Genomic DNA, 23,167 nt, shown 5'->3' with positions numbered 1-23,167 from the left:
TTTCCGTGCACTGATGGATGTTATCTCCTTCGTGCAATAGCAAAGTGCTACGATTCTCAACCGACGCACAACAATTCAATTACATCGCAGGTCTTATAACAAAAACTACAGACTATCTAATTTCCACTTTTATTATCGAGGATGCTTAAAGTGTATTTACAAGGTTTGTGCATCGGCTAAACTTGAGACAAAATTCGCCGTCAACGAGAGGTCATAAATTAAAGATAATCCAAACAAAAGGAAATCGTAAAAAAGTTTTGAGAACAAAGCCCTGCAGATGTGACAGGGATTAATCTTGCATTCACACGTCTTGTCACTTTAAACTATTCACGCAATATCACATTTTGTACAAAACGGACGATATATTAATGAGATTGTCCTTTGTAAAAACCGTTTTGGTATAGAAAGTAACGTCTATTTTTTCCCAATTTAAGTTCTTTTAGGACCACGACCGAGTCCTCTCCCTCGCTGTTATCTTATTCTTACATCATCCCCATTATACTTTTATCCCTCTGTTATTAACGTCATGAACGAGAGTTCCCTTAAATAAATAAAAAAATCTCCACTGAATTAAAATCATTTGACTCGCAAAACATGCAAAACGTGCATGATTCTCAGTTCTTACATCTTGCAAATTTAATCAAAAAAAAAAAAAAACCTTTCACATGCTAACTCGATCTCCACCATTGTTGTCATTCTCCCAATCTAAAGAAATTCGGGTTTGTCTTTGCAAGAACTACATCGAAACACAAAGTGAAGAATCTTCCTCAAATCCCCTTTGAAAATCTTTGTTTTGAGGCTGTAGATGACAGGATTCAAAGCGGAAGAACATAGGGCCAAGGTCTGTGCACATTTAAGAGCGAGGTTTAGTCGGGGGTTTAGTGAAGGAGTTGTGTGATTACCGTAACGAAAAATCATCGGCGTGACAATGACAGGCAGCCAACAAACAGCGAAGACAACTAAGACGGTTCCAATCGTCTTAGCGGCAATGTTCTCTCTCTCGGTCTTGCCTCGTAAATCTTTTTCTATATGACCGACCTGCCTGGCAATTGAGCGCGCTTGTGCGCGAGCTACGACGTAGACACGCAGGTAACATGGAAAAATAACAAAAAGAAGCACCAGTGTGTAGCAAGCTGTAACGGCCCCAAACCGAGGCACTCCAACACCACTCGGTATTCCCAGCACTAAGGACATACTCCAGATGACGATTAGCAAAACAAAAGCGCTGGTAAATTTGGCTCGGAGCTGGTACATCATTGGCGAGACGATAGCTGTGTAACGATCGATGGTAACGGCGGCCAAATTGCTGATAGACGCAAGCACAGACACAAAGGAGAACGACTTACGCACTACGCTATAAATGGGGTTGTGAGGCAATCCAAACAGGAACGCGGCATACATAGGTTGACCAACAGCGCAGGCTAGCAGATCTGCAAAAGCGAGGCTTATGATGAACAAGTTTGAAACGGTGTGGAGTCGTCGGTTACGGACCACTACAATGAAAACTAAAACATTGCCAAATATACCGATGAGGCTGAAAAGCACGTTGACAGAGGCGAGAACGTAAGATTGTGTCTTCGTGAGGCCAACTAGAGAATCATTCCTGGCCATGAGACTCTTATGGACTTTTTTCGGTCTTCTGAAAAGAAACTTTTAAGTGTTCGGCAATCGTAAGTTAGCCTGCTCTCACATACGTACCGTCTGGAATGATCAGCGATTTTCGGAGGACTTAGCTTTTTATAGCCCTGAAAAAGTCTTCCTTTCGCCGCCGCGTCAATCATAGATAATTTTCGTGTACTCAACCTGAGACAGGAACAAAGAGCTGACTAGTTTCTAGATGGATCGCTCCTCAATAAATCCACTGTGTCCACCGGGGTAGAAAGATCGACTCAGTTTACCGAAACTCGATTTGTGTGTAAGACAATATTATATCCCAAGAGCCCTTATGAAGTATCTTAGCTACTTAAGTCACTCACTCGCCACTGGAATCGTAAGCGGAGAGTCAGACTGAGTTGACTTTGGGACCATAAGCAGCTATAACCAGTAAGCAGTTAAGACGACAAGAACAACAGCTGTTAATTGTATATTCCCATCTTGCTCGTTGATGCAGATAAGTCGCCTAATCACTGATTTTATTATACATTCACCAAAGCTGACACTTGCTACAATGGAAAACAGAACTGAAATCGATTTCAGTTTTTCGTTGGCCAAAGTAGAGGCTAAACTTGAAGAAAGACGAAAATCATATCATTTTTTTGTCTGAAATTTAACTACAAAACCTAATATCCTACCAGGTATGCGAAAAAAGCCCTTCTAATTCCTCAAAAGCTAAGATAGATTGAGTAAGAGGATGCACTGAATTGATGGACGACTCAGAGTTTGCAAATGGCCCGGTTTTGAAAAATGTAGTACGTTAGACGAAAAGTAACATTTTTTATAATTTAAATGGTTTATCTTAAAACGTAAGTACTTTTTAATGATTAAGGACAAAAAAGCGAACGACATTTATTCAAGTCGCAAGAGAGTTGAAATACGGTGCAAACCCTATCGTGAAATCAGTTACGAAGCACCTTAAGGAGTTTTGTATGAATAGAAGAGAAGAGCGAGTAAAAATTTTACTAAGGTAACCCGGAAAAAGTATTCGTGATAAAACAAATATTGACGATAACTACGCTCAATGTAATTGTTTTTTTTGAACCAGCATTACTTTTTATTCGTGTTCCAAATCTTTAAAATCTATAATTCCCAGACAGAAAAAAAGACTTCCTTAAGTTAACTACAAGCATTTATAGCAAAGAGGTTTATCACAACGCCTTGACGGGGTTAATTAATTTCTATTTTCGAACCCAGGATGCTAAACTACATCAAAAAAAAATGCAAGGAATATTTATACATTTTTTTTACATGCAAGGCAGGGACAGCTGAATATTTAACAATTATTCCATGAGCGCGCGTTGGATATGAGATGGTAAATAGCCAACGAGGCGCGTAGCGCCGAGTTGGCTATAACCACTCTCATATCCAACGCGCGCGAATGGAATAATTGTTTTATTAAATTCCTTAAACTCCAAAAGTTTAGAAGTACGAAATACGAGCGAAAAAAGCGAGAAAAGATGAAGATGCGATGTTGTGTAATACCTCGTGGTCAGACAGACACAGGCTCATCACAAAAACATTTCTTGCCTTTTCGCGTATCTCTAAGCTTCGAAAGTGATCCAAACTTTCCACAAAAACGTTTTTCTTTTGCTTTATACCGAAAGAAATTTCGCTTTCTGGCGTAAACGTTTTTAGTTTAGCAACGCTAAGCGCAATCATTTACCATGTAAGGTCAAACTAAGGTAAATGAGCTGATGACCGAGATTGAGTGAACCAATCAGAGCACGAGAATTGCATTATCCGAGGTTGAGAATTTAATAATATATATATATATATATCGGCGAGGCGTGGCCACAACATGGATATACACTAATGCTGACAAGTCTTCAGCGAGGAAACAGCTGGAAATTTTATATCTGTGAATTAAGTGGCATTAGTTGGCATTCCTTTCACAGCTGCCTTCAACTGAGACAAGTCACTCAGTTCCTGGTTGAAAATTACTGCTCGTGAAGGCAGAAATCTTCAATAAACTATTATTTTTTTCTTTACTTTGACGGCACAAAAATACGTTCTATAACGTCGCTGCAGTTAAGGAATCTGCAATCGATCAAATAGACCTCATTATTTTTCAGTTGTGGGTTCTCAGTAAAGCCACTTCTGTTGTTAAATAACAAGCCAGGATTGCAGCTGCATTAGAAAAATTATGAAGAAAATAAATTCGCAGGCGAAGCCATCTTTTTCTAATGATTCATAAGCTATTTCGAAAACCCCAAGGTTAAAGAAATATTTCAAATGTTTCAAGTACGCTCCTGTTCGTTCTCAACTGTTTTTCAGGTATGTCGTTAAAACAAAACAAAACGGATAATTGGTTTTTCGCCGCCGAAGCTTACCTTGTTAAACGTCCTTTCCACCGTAAAAAGAAGAAGATTCCTTTTATCCTCTATGAGCGATAAAAACTAGTTATAAACTTTGTGAACACTGTTAAAAATTTGGGGATCTCCAGCGTATAAAATTTGAAAGAGTTAAATACAATCATTCATTAGAGGGTTTCAGAGTTGTCCTAATTGGCTTATGTTTTTTCACCGCGCATCTTACACTGCGTATAACATTGCCACTTCTGGCCATCTGAAGAGAGGCAACAAAGGCTGCTTTTGCTGTTCAGGATCTTTTTGAAAACGAAATTGCCCCTTTGTCATCCATTTATCATCGTGTTGCGAAGAAACGAGCACGGTGACCCCCCATTTAAATGGTTTTATTAACTCGTAATGGGTACACGGAAAACATATTTTAAGGAGAAAAAACGTTGGATAGTTGAGGTTGTAGTATTTACAAATAAATGACGTGAAACTGCATTTAGAGCCCGACACTCAGTGCAAGGTGATGACTGTAACGGTCCAATTTGCTTACATTTCTTTGTAAGATTGAGCAATTTGAAATCACTTTACTTAAAGGTTATGGCCCGGACAAACAAGTAGGTTCACGTTTTCAGTAATATTCAGTAGCATGCTACATAACAACAATTTTTCCGGTTGATCTAGTTTCGAACGCTTCTCGTGTAATTCGGTAAAAAAAACACTTAGAATAAAGGGTATACAGCGCGAAAACAAGCACGGTGACCCCATCTTTTTATTGCATTTTTTTAATGTCTTTTGTATGAATATCAATTGTGCCAAGTCTGAAAAACATCTGGATAGTACATCATTTCCAAGGGAATTACCTTAAGACCTCTGTCTTATTTGCTGTTAAATATCTTGTTAACACTTTTCTTTTTTACAAACGACGACTAACTTGCCCCTAACAAACTTATATTCCAACTTTAGGTCAATAAAGAAGGGACAAAATCCACTACAGGAAGCCGAAATGTATTACCTTGGTAGGAAGAAATGTGAGAGAACATAAACTCGTCGGAGCTTAAAATTAACCCCAACGAGACAAAGAATTTGCCAAAAACATTGCAAAAATGCAAATATCGAAACAGTTTCCTTAAAAAGTTAGAGCGTGACTTGAATTGCAAGTACTAGTATTTAAAGCAGTGTACAGCGGATCAATAAAGGTTAGGCACATTTCGGTTTCAATTGGTTCTGTTGACTGATTTCTCAGGCCATGGGCTATTGGTTGTTTACCACTTACAAAAAAATTCCGGAAATTTCGGTGGAAATTTCCATCGGGTGAAAAACGTGTTTAACTCAGGTCCGTTCGCCACCCGGTGATTGCAATTTTATGCGCAAAAATTAAAAATATCGCCGTGAATAGCCTGGAACTGGTACTTGCAAATGGAACACACATTTCCATCGGAAAGTTACCAACGGAAAAACAGGACTACCTTTTCAGACACCCCGCTTATCCCGGAAATTTTCCAGTGGAACGAACCAAAGAGTCGTGTTCCATTTGCAAACCAATCGGAATTTCAGGATTTTTTTTTGTAAATGGTAAACAACCATTGTCATCAACACGAATTGAACAACCCTTGTAAGCGCATACAACAACATAAAAGACCGCTGGCAGGTCGTGAGTGTATTCAACCAAGGACTCGGAAGACAAAATGCTTGTAATATCTGAATGTTAGAAGATTTGTAAATATAGTTTCACATCTCACTCATACAAAATTTTACTAACATATCCCCGTCTTTTGGAATATTAGTAGCTGTGACAGTTTTTTAAGGGGGGGGGGGGGGGGGGATTGTAAAAAGCAAGGTTAGGAAGAGTTTGGTCATTGCGAACTACACCACTTTCAACTTCTAAATTAAGAAACACAAAATGATTTTCACGTCAGTCAAACATGATTTCAATGGCTACGTGTTTGAGAATATTTCGAACCTTCAAACATCTCTGAAACGAGAGTGAGGTAGGTAAACACTGCTTGAGGAAGTCTGAAACAGAAGTTGATTCTCAAAATAAATTTGATTGCTTTCAGCCACTGGAACGTAGGGGACAAGGAAACATCATCTGTTTGATTCAAAATAGAACGTGCAAAAAATAGTTCCAGCATTAAAACTGTATGCCTTTAATTAAGCCTTTAAGCACAAAGACTTAATTTAAGGAAGTTAACGCAAAAATTTTCCCACAGTGGATTTCTTTCATTTTTCGTCTAAAGAAAACTAACGAGTTAAATCATGTTTCCGAAGTTGATCTATAAAAAGCTACATTTTGGAGGAAAAGGAGTTGGGCAAATGTTACAATTCTCCACATTGTTCGGTGATTATCTTTGGGAATCAATTGTTACCTCACATTCAAATCGGGGTATACAATAAGCTTAAGATATTTCATGCACAATCTTGTTGCGCTTTGTTAACTTTGCGAACGCGCAAGATGATGAATTTCCCATGTTCTTTATCTCCCATTTTCATTCAACAAGTCATCAGCGACCGATTACCTACAGCAGATTTGTTCTTGAGGTGATGTTACACGAGACAGCTTTTAACGCAACTTTGTTGCGGCAGCGGTATGTTACACGAGACGATTTTTAACGCAACTTTGCTCGCAACACTTGAACGCAGGCTCCTGCTCGACAAGTATGGCGGACAATGAGTTAAGAAGACGGCGGCTGAAAATCATTCAGGTTCTGTCGTTAGTGGACGATTTGGAAGATGAAAAAGGAAGAAATTGGGAACGAATTATTTGGACGAGAAGTTGGATTAGACAGAGGGAGGAAAGAGGGGTATATCATCAGTTAATAAGAGAGTTAGCTCTTGACGATGTTGCATTGAAAGTCAGCGGCGGGGGTGTTACACCATAGCTACTAATTATGGTTACACGCACCAACACCAAAAAAATTCGGGCAACAATGTTGCAGGTTTTTGAATCGCTTTCAAAAACCTCCAACATGTTGCCGCAACAAAATATTGCGTTAAAATCGCTCTGTGCACCCTGTTACACGAGGCAACTTTTAACGCAACAATGTTGCGTTAAAAATCGGCGTCAAAAATCGGCTCGCGCAACATCACCTTTAATTAAGGCATAGGACTACAGTGCATAACGTAGAAATCTCAAATCCCGCTAGGTCGCCATGAAAGAGATGCATGTGCTGGCTTTCTAATTACCTTATTCGAATGTGCTCTGGCCGGAGATGCTGACCTCTTAAAGGTGTCGAAAACAAGCAACACCGCACGGAATCCAGTGCAATTTTTGTTATTAGCCAATTGAGAAACAAAGGTATTCCTTACCGGTCTAAACAATGACAGGCATCGAGAATAAGTTTTCCAGCTTCTTCCGAGAGAGACAACTGGTTACAAAAAGAAAGAGAATCGATTTGATGAGCAAAGATTATGTCACTTCAATAGTAAGGGCTTCTTTCCAAGTTCAGCGCTCTATGATAATGAACTGTTAACGAATTCGTATTATTGATTCCCTCCATCGACTTGGAAAGCTAGAAAGGAGGATGTTATGATAATTTAGGTCATTGTAGTTATGTACATTACGTAAAAAGCAACGAAAGGAAACTCTGAAAATTCAAGGCTCGAAAAGCATGATTGGAATCCATGACGTCTTGTGCGATTTCAGTACTGTGCTCTACCAATTGGCCGAGTCGGTAAATACCATAACACTCCTTGCTTGTCTTCCCAAAATTTTGCATAATCATTGTTTCCCTCTTTTTTCTTAGAACTTGCAGTGACCCCCGAAGAGAAAACAGAAACAACACATCTTCAAAATTTGGGGGGACAAAAAAGAGTATTATGGTATTTTCGGCTTCGGCCAATTGAACTATGAAGACAATTAGATAAACCCGTAGAGTATGTATATATAGAGACTTTGTAACATGGCAAGCAATTCTCAGGGTAAATGGAGTACTCTGATTGGCTAGTTTTTGATCGGGATTTTATAGTTACTGTACGGATCATTAACACGGCAACGGTCTGTTATTTCTCTCTCCCGGGATGATTCAAGTTGTGCGAAACACAAAATGTTCTTAAAAAGCGGAATTTAATTTTTCGTAAATGGTTTGAACACAGGAGTCATATCATAATTAAGTAAAGTACGATCGTCCGGGTGAGTGTAGTCCAGAGAAGACTACTGACTAACGTCAAAGACAAAGACCAACCAAAGGACAGAAAAGAAGCAGTTTATAAGATCAAATGCTGCGATTGCCAGGCCACTTATATCGGTGACACCGGTAGAAATTTGAACAATACACTGACTTAACACAGACAAAGAACGCGCTGATTTACTCTATGACAGCACTGCGCAACGCATTCTTATCTACGATACACGTACAGACTTTAGACCTATAGACGGATCGAAGCACACCAATTACTGTTTGGTATTCACAGCCAATTACATCTAGGCTCGACTGACAGTGGACCAATAACACCACGAATAAGTTGACCAGTGACATATACGACCGGCGTTCTTATAGTATCTACTGACGTTACAAAAATCACTTGACTCTGAAGATGACTTCCGCTCGGGTTGTCGAAACGTCAGTCAATGTCAACTCAAACAGTCCGTGTCAGGACTACATTCACCTGGACGATCGTACTTTACTCAATTATGGAATTAATTCGTTCATCCCAACAGTACAATTATAGCAAGCGGAATTTAGTTGTAGGTGCAAAAGGTTACAGCTCAAAGTTCGCTGATGGACTACTGAGACAAAGGTTACGAACATTCACTAAGCGGAGAAGTGTCCGATCGCTCAAAGAAACGATATCGTATCATAAACAACTTACTAACCTCACTTTCTCGCGATTGTACTGGAGAATATTGGCCTTCGGTCTTCTTTGTGCGTATCTCGCTGCGTTCGGTCCGTAGTGCCACGACGTCGGGCCAATATTCTCCAGTATGGCCATCGCGCTCAGTTAGTAAGAGGTTAGTATCTGAAAGACGTACAAAATTGCCCAACCTTTCAAGTAGAGTCTGTTCCTAAATTCGAGAAATTGGGGTTTTGCAGACACAATTTGAAACTCAAAACTAGTGCTCCTTGACAGTAGAGAGTTTAAGATACCAGCACGGCGGGCTGGATGGACGGCAGACCGGAAGTAACCTTCCAAAAAATAGTATTTCTGCGCATGTGTAGGTTTTGGCGCCAGCCGCTGACACTCCGGCGACCTTCAGTGGACAACATGAAAGATCCAGTTTTGCCGGCCATCGGTGAACGTGGATTGTTTTCTTTTATTTTGCCTTTATTTTGCACTCTAATCCTAATCGAAATTGCGCAGTTTTAATCTTTGTGTTTTGAATGTACGTGCTGCCCTGAACTTTCTCGCTTTAGAACACTTTTGTCGTGAGGCAAAATAACTATACTGAAAGCTTCGCTGTTGTTGTCAAAGAGCATTCACAGTGAATTCTGAAGAATTAACACCAAAATAAGTCAAATCTCTTTTATTCAAATGTGAGCTATAAGTAGTTAGCATTAACCTTTTTCATGATTTCCTTCGAAAAGGTGTCTTTTCCAAAATAATTTAGTTTGAGTGAGTGAAAAAATATGATAAATGAAGTTCAACTGATGAAACCCAAATTTTGCCGCTCTTAAATATCACATTTTGCATTTGAGTAACATACTTGTTGATCTTTTTTTGTAAAATTGTAGCAATAGCAATGGAGTGGAAAGATGACCACGATCTTGTCCTTTGTAGAGAAATTCTTGGGGCACTAGCCTTATCAGTTTAAAGCCGGTTGAGAGCGGAGGTTGTTGAGGTAATATAGCGCTGATCGCTTGAATGAATGTCATCCCGAAATTCAAGGTCACAAAGCGTGCCGTTCGCGATCGCTACAAAATTCTCACCGATAAATACAAAAAGAAAATGAGAGAAGAAGAAAAAGGTATTGGTATCGAAGTTGAGCCGCAGTCAGATCGAGCTATAGCAGCTTTTACAAAGTTTGGTTGATGAGGAGGAGGAGACAATGGAGAGTGCGCTAGAGGTGGGCAGGGTAAAAAGGAGGAAGATTGAAGAAGACAAGCAGAAAGCTGAGGATATTCGAATGAAAGCGATGGAAAAAATTGGGGAAACCAGAAAGCGAAAAGAACAAAGTGCGGAGGATGAAAGGATGCCAGTAAAGAAAACAAGGCGCGGGAGCAAAGACACTACTGCAGAGTTTTTCAAGAGAAACCAGAGCGAGACTTTGCATTATGGCAGAAAGAATTGGAGCTAAAAAAGATGGAAGAAGAGCAGAGTTGGCAGAGAATCAACCAATTCGTGCAGCAGCAAAGTCAGATGATCGCAATTATTCAACAGCAATTGAAACAACTATCATACATGATGATTACTCTCATGAAAATTAAAAGTTTCAGTGATAAACGCAGAAGAACAAAACTGGAATGAGTTTTCTTTTCTTTCATTCTCGTTTGTAACTTGTTTTTTGTAGTATGAACACTTAAGGTGTCATACGTTTAAAATGCTGATCTGAGGTGCATGTCTTATCTTGTCTACATCACTTTCAAGCTATGATAATAAAATATACATTTAGAAATAGTGTTGTTCAGAAGTAGCAGGGTATATTGGAAGTTACCACTTATTATGACAAAAATTTTTCCCAATTCCCTTCCCGGAAGTATTTCATCAGTTCATGTTTCCATTTGATTTATATATAAGTGAAAGCACTTAAGCAAAATATTCCTCCGGTGTTGGTGAGCTTAGGTTGAAATACCTGGAAGTTGTGTTTCCGTATAGACAGGTCAATGCATGTCGAAGAAGAGCACAAGCAACATACAACTTTCCAATAGAGCTGAGACCTATTTTTAGGTTTTTTTTTTAAGTCCATAAATTTGAAATACTGGATTATGTCTCCGAACAACGACTCCACTGAAACCCTAACACTGGACATACATTTGTTGAATTCCTCCATCTGTGGTGTCATCACTCCATTCCTAAAAGGGGCCATAAAATTGACTCGCATGGAATAGGCAGGATCGTCATATAGACACATTGCTTGTCTAGTAGAAAATACAGCATACTGGCTGAAATATGTTAGAAGCTGTGAATCAGCCAACATACTGCCATCTTGTTTCTTGCCTTCTGTGAGTGAAAGCATAAATTATATGATAATTGATATGAAAAATTACATGATTTGCTTTTTCATTGTATTTAAGGCTTAAATTAAAATTGAAAACGTGTCTTTTATAACGAACGCTCGCCTAAATTTTCAAGCTTAATAATATATTAACTTCAAACCTATAATTTTGCATCATGTTTAAAACCTAAGCGAAGATTATAAACAAATAAAATTGGGTAAAATTAAAATAAATTAATTTAAAAGAATAGTGGTAAACTAAGAAGTCTCACCTACTGGTCCATACAAATGTCCAATTAGGCCGTTTGGAAGGGCAACCGACTGAACTTTGATTGCGTACACGCTTATGCCCATTGAAAACAATCCTCGAATTCTCATCTGGTTTACAAACGGGACGAACTGTCCCATCCACAAATCCGAATCAAACATTAAATCTGCATATTACTGGAGGGCGGCTGGATAAAGAATGGAGTTATTCCACGAAGTGATTCTGTGATGATGGGTCTCGTATATATAGTCGAGAACACGGTTTGTAATCATGGATATCACAGGCACAGGCCTTGCAAACCTGTCTACTACATCACTGTAGCGCACTGGATAAGCAAGTCTACGAAGAAGATGCAAAGGCCCTCTATATCATCGCTGACACTGCCTTGTTGACTTGAATACAGGTGGTAGCTGAAGGACTTCTGCCAGACGAGTGACATATTTCTTTTCAAATCGAAATTCTGCTCTACATTCGTCCTCACAAAGGTTACCAAGATCAAACTTGTCATGCTCGTCGTACGGAAGCTCCAAATTCTTTGACTTGTTCAAGTCATACAACAGCAAAAACTCTTCATCTGATATAAGGTTATCTGTATACACCACAGTGAGCATTTCTCGTGCTTTGCGAAATGATGTCATAGAAAAAATAAACGCACCTTCGACAAATAGAGTCAGCAAGTTTTTGATATTCCCGTCCTCAACGAAAACTGGAATAACTTAACTTTCATTTTTCCCGCCGAGAACGGACGCGTCGCTCCAGTCCACCTCGGAAGATTTTACCGTCCGCCAAGCCCGCCGTCCTGGTATCTTAAAGTCCCTAGTTTCACAATGGCAGTCAAATTTGAAAATTGCACCATTTCACGACATTTTTACAGACCGACTTATTAGACTATCCTTTTCCGCCTTTCGGTGACGCTATGAAGTCAAGTTGAGAAGTATTTACATGAGACCGGAACGAACTCAGACCAAAATTAACTTGTACTAGTACGAAATTTTGCAGCTGTTTTCCATGAAACCGGGACAAAATGCTTGATGCCTTGTTTTGGTGCGAAATGATGCGTTTTGTCTAACATAGACCCGGTCTGAGATTTGTTGTCATTTACGTGAGAACGGTACGAACTACCGAGAAGAAGTCAGACCGGACTGAGTTTATTGTCAGGCCGGTCTCTTGTGAACGCATAAGAAGAAATGTATGGAGGCTGATACGAACTCATGCCGGTCTGAGGCAGCGTTTATAGGAACGCGGTTTCATTTGTAACCGCATCGTTTTGCCTTCTGTTTACACGGCACCGATCGAGGCCATTGGCGTAACCGGGTCGATTTGAAAACGCTACGAGGTTTCATCTGTCGTGTAAACAGCGAAACTGCATCGATTTGAATACGGTTACTATTTTGGCGCGAAATTTGCATTGTTCGATTTAAAATGGTAAATTTAGCCCATAGACCATCATGAGTTTGATTTTCTGTGTGAACACTTCCAAACCACACTCGATTTTGACGAGGTTTCGAAGTCATGAAACCTTGTCGGTGGAAACCTCGTTCGTGTAAACGCTGCCTGAGTTCCTCCCGGTCTCATGTAAATATCCCCTTCGTTTTATGTGAGTGGTCATCGGGCCCCTGCGAGAGTCTCATTTGCGAGGAATTCATTCTAAAAATAAATCGGTCTGTGAAAACGTTGTGATAGGAATGTAGTGCTGTCGTGCTCTTAGTCATGGGCAATAGAGATTGGTAGCTACAATCATGGACAAAAGTGTTGGGAAGGTAACTTCATTTTACAGATACCCCCCTCCCCCTTTTCAATGTTGGATTTTCCAGGGAAAAAAAATGGTGACTTTTCTTACCTGAAGAACTCCAACATTGAATATGGGGGAGGGGGGCCACAAGAGCATGGTATTTCCCAAATACTTCAGCAATAGTTAGAAAAATCGAATTAGGTGTGAAGTGAGCTGATGCCCGCAACCTTCCCAACAACTTTTGACCACGATTGTCTGAAAAAGGTCGAAGCGCAATAAATGCGATTTTATACACGTGGTTTCATTCCTTTAACAGAAACTCGAAGAAGTGGCAAAATATTAGCATTTCGATATGTTTCGTTCAAGTTATTGCTGAAATCAAGCTCAAAAATCGTCTTCATATTTTCTTGTTGATAATCTCGCAAATAGTAACGTGGGGTGTTTACGAAATGAATAAGAATAATTCCCGGTGAGCTGTACCATACATCTATTTGCTGTTGTTAGACATGCAATATTTGCCATAAATACGCGATAGATTTTGCTAGGATAGGTCGTAAGTGGCTTCCAAATGTTATTGAACCCTGTGTGTAGCCTCGAGGATCAGGTTACAGTCATATAGTCAATGCTACACAGTTCTCCTCAACAGTACTCCATACATTCCGAGGAAAATGTCGCTGTTTTGTTCGTCTTTGGCTTCAACTAAGCGCTTAGTAGTGACCATTGTAATCCAAACTTTGTTTTTCATAGGATTGCAGACTGTAAAGTTTGGTTTTAAACACTATTTACACAGTACTCCATCGAACGAATATAAATGAGAACTTATTACTCAATTAATCTTTTAAGTTCCCGCAATAGAAGGGAGTACTGTTCAAAATGAAGGAATTTCTTTATTCCAAGGGACAAATTCACAATCAGTTACTTTGCAATATTAAATTCTATCCATAACCATTCAAGTTGTATCGAAACGTACCTCACTGGCCTCGAAAATTGCCACATACTTGTGGAGTACTGTGTGGAGTACTGCGTGAAACACCGTTTTGTAGTCATGTATTAACAATTATACGTCAATAGGTCGCCATTCACTCTCGCTACATCACCTGAAGGCCATCTAAAAATGCATTTACTTAATAAACCGGGAAAACAATAGTACAACAACAAATTTTCAGTTCCAAGCACATGGTTTACATGTCTTGGTGAGGTTTGAATTAGGGAAAAAAAGAACCTTTGCTATATTACTATTGTGGGAGTAACTCAAAGAACAATCCGTCGGCCATTAACAGGTCACTTGTCTTCTAAATATTTTGTATATTTTGCACGAATTGTACCTCTAGATACCAAATTTACGCTGCAATACGTTTTTAAGTGGTGAACTTCATGAAACAGAACGGCAATTTTACGGAGAAAGGACTTTCAATGCGCATTGTTGTACCGGTCCTAAGATACTGTTGTAACGCAATATTGTGTCACGGAAAACCACTCCTCGGAGTGAGCACATAGGTGGCTTTAGCAAATTCCATGTTCTGAAACTGGGGCCCAAAAACAACGATAATAAAGATAATCCATGGAACCGTAATTATGGAGAATAACAACTGCATATCTTCCGTAAATTTTGTGTTATACGCCAAAAACTGTTTACAGTTGTTTTCAGACAATCATGGACAAAAGTGTTGGGAAGGTAACTTCATTTTACAGATACCCCCCTCCCCCTTTTCAATGTTGGATTTTCCAGGGAAAAAAAATGGTGACTTTTCTTACCTGAAGAACTCCAACATTGAATATGGGGGAGGGGGGCCACAAGAGCATGGTATTTCCCAAATACTTCAGCAATAGTTAGAAAAATCGAATTAGGTGTGAAGTGAGCTGATGCCCGCAACCTTCCCAACAACTTTTGACCACGATTGTCTGAAAAAGGTCGAAGCGCAATAAATGCGATTTTATACACGTGGTTTCATTCCTTTAACAGAAACTCGAAGAAGTGGCAAAATATTAGCATTTCGATATGTTTCGTTCAAGTTATTGCTGAAATCAAGCTCAAAAATCGTCTTCATATTTTCTTGTTGATAATCTCGCAAATAGTAACGTGGGGTGTTTACGAAATGAATAAGAATAATTCCCGGTGAGCTGTACCATACATCTATTTGCTGTTGTTAGACATGCAATATTTGCCATAAATACGCGATAGATTTTGCTAGGATAGGTCGTAAGTGGCTTCCAAATGTTATTGAACCCTGTGTGTAGCCTCGAGGATCAGGTTACAGTCATATAGTCAATGCTACACAGTTCTCCTCAACAGTACTCCATACATTCCGAGGAAAATGTCGCTGTTTTGTTCGTCTTTGGCTTCAACTAAGCGCTTAGTAGTGACCATTGTAATCCAAACTTTGTTTTTCATAGGATTGCAGACTGTAAAGTTTGGTTTTAAACACTATTTACACAGTACTCCATCGAACGAATATAAATGAGAACTTATTACTCAATTAATCTTTTAAGTTCCCGCAATAGAAGGGAGTACTGTTCAAAATGAAGGAATTTCTTTATTCCAAGGGACAAATTCACAATCAGTTACTTTGCAATATTAAATTCTATCCATAACCATTCAAGTTGTATCGAAACGTACCTCACTGGCCTCGAAAATTGCCACATACTTGTGGAGTACTGTGTGGAGTACTGCGTGAAACACCGTTTTGTAGTCATGTATTAACAATTATACGTCAATAGGTCGCCATTCACTCTCGCTACATCACCTGAAGGCCATCTAAAAATGCATTTACTTAATAAACCGGGAAAACAATAGTACAACAACAAATTTTCAGTTCCAAGCACATGGTTTACATGTCTTGGTGAGGTTTGAATTAGGGAAAAAAAGAACCTTTGCTATATTACTATTGTGGGAGTAACTCAAAGAACAATCCGTCGGCCATTAACAGGTCACTTGTCTTCTAAATATTTTGTATATTTTGCACGAATTGTACCTCTAGATACCAAATTTACGCTGCAATACGTTTTTAAGTGGTGAACTTCATGAAACAGAACGGCAATTTTACGGAGAAAGGACTTTCAATGCGCATTGTTGTACCGGTCCTAAGATACTGTTGTAACGCAATATTGTGTCACGGAAAACCACTCCTCGGAGTGAGCACATAGGTGGCTTTAGCAAATTCCATGTTCTGAAACTGGGGCCCAAAAACAACGATAATAAAGATAATCCATGGAACCGTAATTATGGAGAATAACAACTGCATATCTTCCGTAAATTTTGTGTTATACGCCAAAAACTGTTTACAGTTGTTTTCAGACAATCATGGACAAAAGTGTTGGGAAGGTAACTTCATTTTACAGATACCCCCCTCCCCCTTTTCAATGTTGGATTTTCCAGGGAAAAAAAATGGTGACTTTTCTTACCTGAAGAACTCCAACATTGAATATGGGGGAGGGGGGCCACAAGAGCATGGTATTTCCCAAATACTTCAGCAATAGTTAGAAAAATCGAATTAGGTGTGAAGTGAGCTGATGCCCGCAACCTTCCCAACAACTTTTGACCACGATTGTCTGAAAAAGGTCGAAGCGCAATAAATGCGATTTTATACACGTGGTTTCATTCCTTTAACAGAAACTCGAAGAAGTGGCAAAATATTAGCATTTCGATATGTTTCGTTCAAGTTATTGCTGAAATCAAGCTCAAAAATCGTCTTCATATTTTCTTGTTGATAATCTCGCAAATAGTAACGTGGGGTGTTTACGAAATGAATAAGAATAATTCCCGGTGAGCTGTACCATACATCTATTTGCTGTTGTTAGACATGCAATATTTGCCATAAATACGCGATAGATTTTGCTAGGATAGGTCGTAAGTGGCTTCCAAATGTTATTGAACCCTGTGTGTAGCCTCGAGGATCAGGTTACAGTCATATAGTCAATGCTACACAGTTCTCCTCAACAGTACTCCATACATTCCGAGGAAAATGTCGCTGTTTTGTTCGTCTTTGGCTTCAACTAAGCGCTTAGTAGTGACCATTGTAATCCAAACTTTGTTTTTCATAGGATTGCAGACTGTAAAGTTTGGTTTTAAACACTATTTACACAGTACTCCATCGAACGAATATAAATGAGAACTTATTACTCAATTAATCTTTTAAGTTCCCGCAATAGAAGGGAGTACTGTTCAAAATGAAGGAATTTCTTTATTCCAAGGGACAAATTCACAATCAGTTACTTTGCAATATTAAATTCTATCCATAACCATTCAAGTTGTATCGAAACGTACCTCACTGGCCTCGAAAATTGCCACATACTTGTGGAGTACTGTGTGGAGTACTGCGTGAAACACCGTTTTGTAGTCATGTATTAACAATTATACGTCAATAGGTCGCCATTCACTCTCGCTACATCACCTGAAGGCCATCTAAAAATGCATTTACTTAATAAACCGGGAAAACAATAGTACAACAACAAATTTTCAGTTCCAAGCACATGGTTTACATGTCTTGGTGAGGTTTGAATTAGGGAAAAAAAGAACCTTTGCTATATTACTATTGTGGGAGTAACTCAAAGAACAATCCGTCGGCCATTAACAGGTCACTTGTCTTCTAAATATTTTGTATATTTTGCACGAATTGTACCTCTAGATACCAAATTTACGCTGCAATACGTTTTTAAGTGGTGAACTTCATGAAACAGAACGGCAATTTTACGGAGAAAGGACTTTCAATGCGCATTGTTGTACCGGTCCTAAGATACTGTTGTAACGCAATATTGTGTCACGGAAAACCACTCCTCGGAGTGAGCACATAGGTGGCTTTAGCAAATTCCATGTTCTGAAACTGGGGCCCAAAAACAACGATAATAAAGATAATCCATGGAACCGTAATTATGGAGAATAACAACTGCATATCTTCCGTAAATTTTGTGTTATACGCCAAAAACTGTTTACAGTTGTTTTCAGACAATCATGGACAAAAGTGTTGGGAAGGTAACTTCATTTTACAGATACCCCCCTCCCCCTTTTCAATGTTGGATTTTCCAGGGAAAAAAAATGGTGACTTTTCTTACCTGAAGAACTCCAACATTGAATATGGGGGAGGGGGGCCACAAGAGCATGGTATTTCCCAAATACTTCAGCAATAGTTAGAAAAATCGAATTAGGTGTGAAGTGAGCTGATGCCCGCAACCTTCCCAACAACTTTTGACCACGATTGTCTGAAAAAGGTCGAAGCGCAATAAATGCGATTTTATACACGTGGTTTCATTCCTTTAACAGAAACTCGAAGAAGTGGCAAAATATTAGCATTTCGATATGTTTCGTTCAAGTTATTGCTGAAATCAAGCTCAAAAATCGTCTTCATATTTTCTTGTTGATAATCTCGCAAATAGTAACGTGGGGTGTTTACGAAATGAATAAGAATAATTCCCGGTGAGCTGTACCATACATCTATTTGCTGTTGTTAGACATGCAATATTTGCCATAAATACGCGATAGATTTTGCTAGGATAGGTCGTAAGTGGCTTCCAAATGTTATTGAACCCTGTGTGTAGCCTCGAGGATCAGGTTACAGTCATATAGTCAATGCTACACAGTTCTCCTCAACAGTACTCCATACATTCCGAGGAAAATGTCGCTGTTTTGTTCGTCTTTGGCTTCAACTAAGCGCTTAGTAGTGACCATTGTAATCCAAACTTTGTTTTTCATAGGATTGCAGACTGTAAAGTTTGGTTTTAAACACTATTTACACAGTACTCCATCGAACGAATATAAATGAGAACTTATTACTCAATTAATCTTTTAAGTTCCCGCAATAGAAGGGAGTACTGTTCAAAATGAAGGAATTTCTTTATTCCAAGGGACAAATTCACAATCAGTTACTTTGCAATATTAAATTCTATCCATAACCATTCAAGTTGTATCGAAACGTACCTCACTGGCCTCGAAAATTGCCACATACTTGTGGAGTACTGTGTGGAGTACTGCGTGAAACACCGTTTTGTAGTCATGTATTAACAATTATACGTCAATAGGTCGCCATTCACTCTCGCTACATCACCTGAAGGCCATCTAAAAATGCATTTACTTAATAAACCGGGAAAACAATAGTACAACAACAAATTTTCAGTTCCAAGCACATGGTTTACATGTCTTGGTGAGGTTTGAATTAGGGAAAAAAAGAACCTTTGCTATATTACTATTGTGGGAGTAACTCAAAGAACAATCCGTCGGCCATTAACAGGTCACTTGTCTTCTAAATATTTTGTATATTTTGCACGAATTGTACCTCTAGATACCAAATTTACGCTGCAATACGTTTTTAAGTGGTGAACTTCATGAAACAGAACGGCAATTTTACGGAGAAAGGACTTTCAATGCGCATTGTTGTACCGGTCCTAAGATACTGTTGTAACGCAATATTGTGTCACGGAAAACCACTCCTCGGAGTGAGCACATAGGTGGCTTTAGCAAATTCCATGTTCTGAAACTGGGGCCAAAAACAACGATAATAAAGATAATCCATGGAACCGTAATTATGGAGAATAACAACTGCATATCTTCCGTAAATTTTGTGTTATACGCCAAAAACTGTTTACAGTTGTTTTCAGACAATCATGGACAAAAGTGTTGGGAAGGTAACTTCATTTTACAGATACCCCCCTCCCCCTTTTCAATGTTGGATTTTCCAGGGAAAAAAAATGGTGACTTTTCTTACCTGAAGAACTCCAACATTGAATATGGGGGAGGGGGGCCACAAGAGCATGGTATTTCCCAAATACTTCAGCAATAGTTAGAAAAATCGAATTAGGTGTGAAGTGAGCTGATGCCCGCAACCTTCCCAACAACTTTTGACCACGATTGTCTGAAAAAGGTCGAAGCGCAATAAATGCGATTTTATACACGTGGTTTCATTCCTTTAACAGAAACTCGAAGAAGTGGCAAAATATTAGCATTTCGATATGTTTCGTTCAAGTTATTGCTGAAATCAAGCTCAAAAATCGTCTTCATATTTTCTTGTTGATAATCTCGCAAATAGTAACGTGGGGTGTTTACGAAATGAATAAGAATAATTCCCGGTGAGCTGTACCATACATCTATTTGCTGTTGTTAGACATGCAATATTTGCCATAAATACGCGATAGATTTTGCTAGGATAGGTCGTAAGTGGCTTCCAAATGTTATTGAACCCTGTGTGTAGCCTCGAGGATCAGGTTACAGTCATATAGTCAATGCTACACAGTTCTCCTCAACAGTACTCCATACATTCCGAGGAAAATGTCGCTGTTTTGTTCGTCTTTGGCTTCAACTAAGCGCTTAGTAGTGACCATTGTAATCCAAACTTTGTTTTTCATAGGATTGCAGACTGTAAAGTTTGGTTTTAAACACTATTTACACAGTACTCCATCGAACGAATATAAATGAGAACTTATTACTCAATTAATCTTTTAAGTTCCCGCAATAGAAGGGAGTACTGTTCAAAATGAAGGAATTTCTTTATTCCAAGGGACAAATTCACAATCAGTTACTTTGCAATATTAAATTCTATCCATAACCATTCAAGTTGTATCGAAACGTACCTCACTGGCCTCGAAAATTGCCACATACTTGTGGAGTACTGTGTGGAGTACTGCGTGAAACACCGTTTTGTAGTCATGTATTAACAATTATACGTCAATAGGTCGCCATTCACTCTCGCTACATCACCTGAAGGCCATCTAAAAATGCATTTACTTAATAAACCGGGAAAACAATAGTACAACAACAAATTTTCAGTTCCAAGCACATGGTTTACATGTCTTGGTGAGGTTTGAATTAGGGAAAAAAAGAACCTTTGCTATATTACTATTGTGGGAGTAACTCAAAGAACAATCCGTCGGCCATTAACAGGTCACTTGTCTTCTAAATATTTTGTATATTTTGCACGAATTGTACCTCTAGATACCAAATTTACGCTGCAATACGTTTTTAAGTGGTGAACTTCATGAAACAGAACGGCAATTTTACGGAGAAAGGACTTTCAATGCGCATTGTTGTACCGGTCCTAAGATACTGTTGTAACGCAATATTGTGTCACGGAAAACCACTCCTCGGAGTGAGCACATAGGTGGCTTTAGCAAATTCCATGTTCTGAAACTGGGGCCCAAAAACAACGATAATAAAGATAATCCATGGAACCGTAATTATGGAGAATAACAACTGCATATCTTCCGTAAATTTTGTGTTATACGCCAAAAACTGTTTACAGTTGTTTTCAGACAATCATGGACAAAAGTGTTGGGAAGGTAACTTCATTTTACAGATACCCCCCTCCCCCTTTTCAATGTTGGATTTTCCAGGGAAAAAAATGGTGACTTTTCTTACCTGAAGAACTCCAACATTGAATATGGGGGAGGGGGGCCACAAGAGCATGGTATTTCCCAAATACTTCAGCAATAGTTAGAAAAATCGAATTAGGTGTGAAGTGAGCTGATGCCCGCAACCTTCCCAACAACTTTTGACCACGATTGTCTGAAAAAGGTCGAAGCGCAATAAATGCGATTTTATACACGTGGTTTCATTCCTTTAACAGAAACTCGAAGAAGTGGCAAAATATTAGCATTTCGATATGTTTCGTTCAAGTTATTGCTGAAATCAAGCTCAAAAATCGTCTTCATATTTTCTTGTTGATAATCTCGCAAATAGTAACGTGGGGTGTTTACGAAATGAATAAGAATAATTCCCGGTGAGCTGTACCATACATCTATTTGCTGTTGTTAGACATGCAATATTTGCCATAAATACGCGATAGATTTTGCTAGGATAGGTCGTAAGTGGCTTCCAAATGTTATTGAACCCTGTGTGTAGCCTCGAGGATCAGGTTACAGTCATATAGTCAATGCTACACAGTTCTCCTCAACAGTACTCCATACATTCCGAGGAAAATGTCGCTGTTTTGTTCGTCTTTGGCTTCAACTAAGCGCTTAGTAGTGACCATTGTAATCCAAACTTTGTTTTTCATAGGATTGCAGACTGTAAAGTTTGGTTTTAAACACTATTTACACAGTACTCCATCGAACGAATATAAATGAGAACTTATTACTCAATTAATCTTTTAAGTTCCCGCAATAGAAGGGAGTACTGTTCAAAATGAAGGAATTTCTTTATTCCAAGGGACAAATTCACAATCAGTTACTTTGCAATATTAAATTCTATCCATAACCATTCAAGTTGTATCGAAACGTACCTCACTGGCCTCGAAAATTGCCACATACTTGTGGAGTACTGTGTGGAGTACTGCGTGAAACACCGTTTTGTAGTCATGTATTAACAATTATACGTCAATAGGTCGCCATTCACTCTCGCTACATCACCTGAAGGCCATCTAAAAATGCATTTACTTAATAAACCGGGAAAACAATAGTACAACAACAAATTTTCAGTTCCAAGCACATGGTTTACATGTCTTGGTGAGGTTTGAATTAGGGAAAAAAAGAACCTTTGCTATATTACTATTGTGGGAGTAACTCAAAGAACAATCCGTCGGCCATTAACAGGTCACTTGTCTTCTAAATATTTTGTATATTTTGCACGAATTGTACCTCTAGATACCAAATTTACGCTGCAATACGTTTTTAAGTGGTGAACTTCATGAAACAGAACGGCAATTTTACGGAGAAAGGACTTTCAATGCGCATTGTTGTACCGGTCCTAAGATACTGTTGTAACGCAATATTGTGTCACGGAAAACCACTCCTCGGAGTGAGCACATAGGTGGCTTTAGCAAATTCCATGTTCTGAAACTGGGGCCCAAAAACAACGATAATAAAGATAATCCATGGAACCGTAATTATGGAGAATAACAACTGCATATCTTCCGTAAATTTTGTGTTATACGCCAAAAACTGTTTACAGTTGTTTTCAGACAATCATGGACAAAAGTGTTGGGAAGGTAACTTCATTTTACAGATACCCCCCTCCCCCTTTTCAATGTTGGATTTTCCAGGGAAAAAAAATGGTGACTTTTCTTACCTGAAGAACTCCAACATTGAATATGGGGAGGGGGGCCACAAGAGCATGGTATTTCCCAAATACTTCAGCAATAGTTAGAAAAATCGAATTAGGTGTGAAGTGAGCTGATGCCCGCAACCTTCCCAACAACTTTTGA

At 38.9% G+C, this 23,167-nt stretch overlaps 2 protein-coding genes across 2 annotated transcripts in view; both read right to left on the bottom strand.

Moving 5' to 3' along the window:
• Nucleotides 1–123: 123 nt before the first annotated feature.
• On the bottom strand, nt 124–4,721 carry LOC138015516 (neuromedin-U receptor 2-like). Its single transcript, XM_068862580.1, has one exon. The coding sequence runs from the start codon at nt 1,609–1,611 to the stop codon at nt 706–708; it is 906 nt and encodes a 301-aa protein (XP_068718681.1). The 5' UTR covers nt 1,612–4,721; the 3' UTR covers nt 124–705.
• Nucleotides 4,722–11,679: 6,958 nt separating this feature from the next.
• Nucleotides 11,680–23,167, bottom strand: part of LOC138017197 (uncharacterized) — a 47,285-nt gene continuing 35,797 nt past the window's right edge. Inside the window, exon 11 of the mRNA XM_068864366.1 lies at nt 11,680–11,930. Coding sequence (XP_068720467.1) covers nt 11,680–11,930 — 251 coding nt within the window. The remainder of the gene's footprint in view (nt 11,931–23,167) is intronic.

This window comes from Montipora capricornis, chromosome 9, assembly GCF_036669925.1.
Source record: "Montipora capricornis isolate CH-2021 chromosome 9, ASM3666992v2, whole genome shotgun sequence".
Taxonomy (NCBI): Eukaryota; Metazoa; Cnidaria; class Anthozoa; order Scleractinia; family Acroporidae; genus Montipora; species Montipora capricornis.
This window is presented reverse-complemented; position numbering and strand designations above follow the sequence as displayed.

Excerpts from the sequence above, each read along its gene's own strand:
- LOC138015516 (XM_068862580.1), bottom strand. The coding sequence starts at position 1,611 with ATGGCCAGGAATGATTCTCTAGTTGGCCTCACGAAGACACAATCTTAC.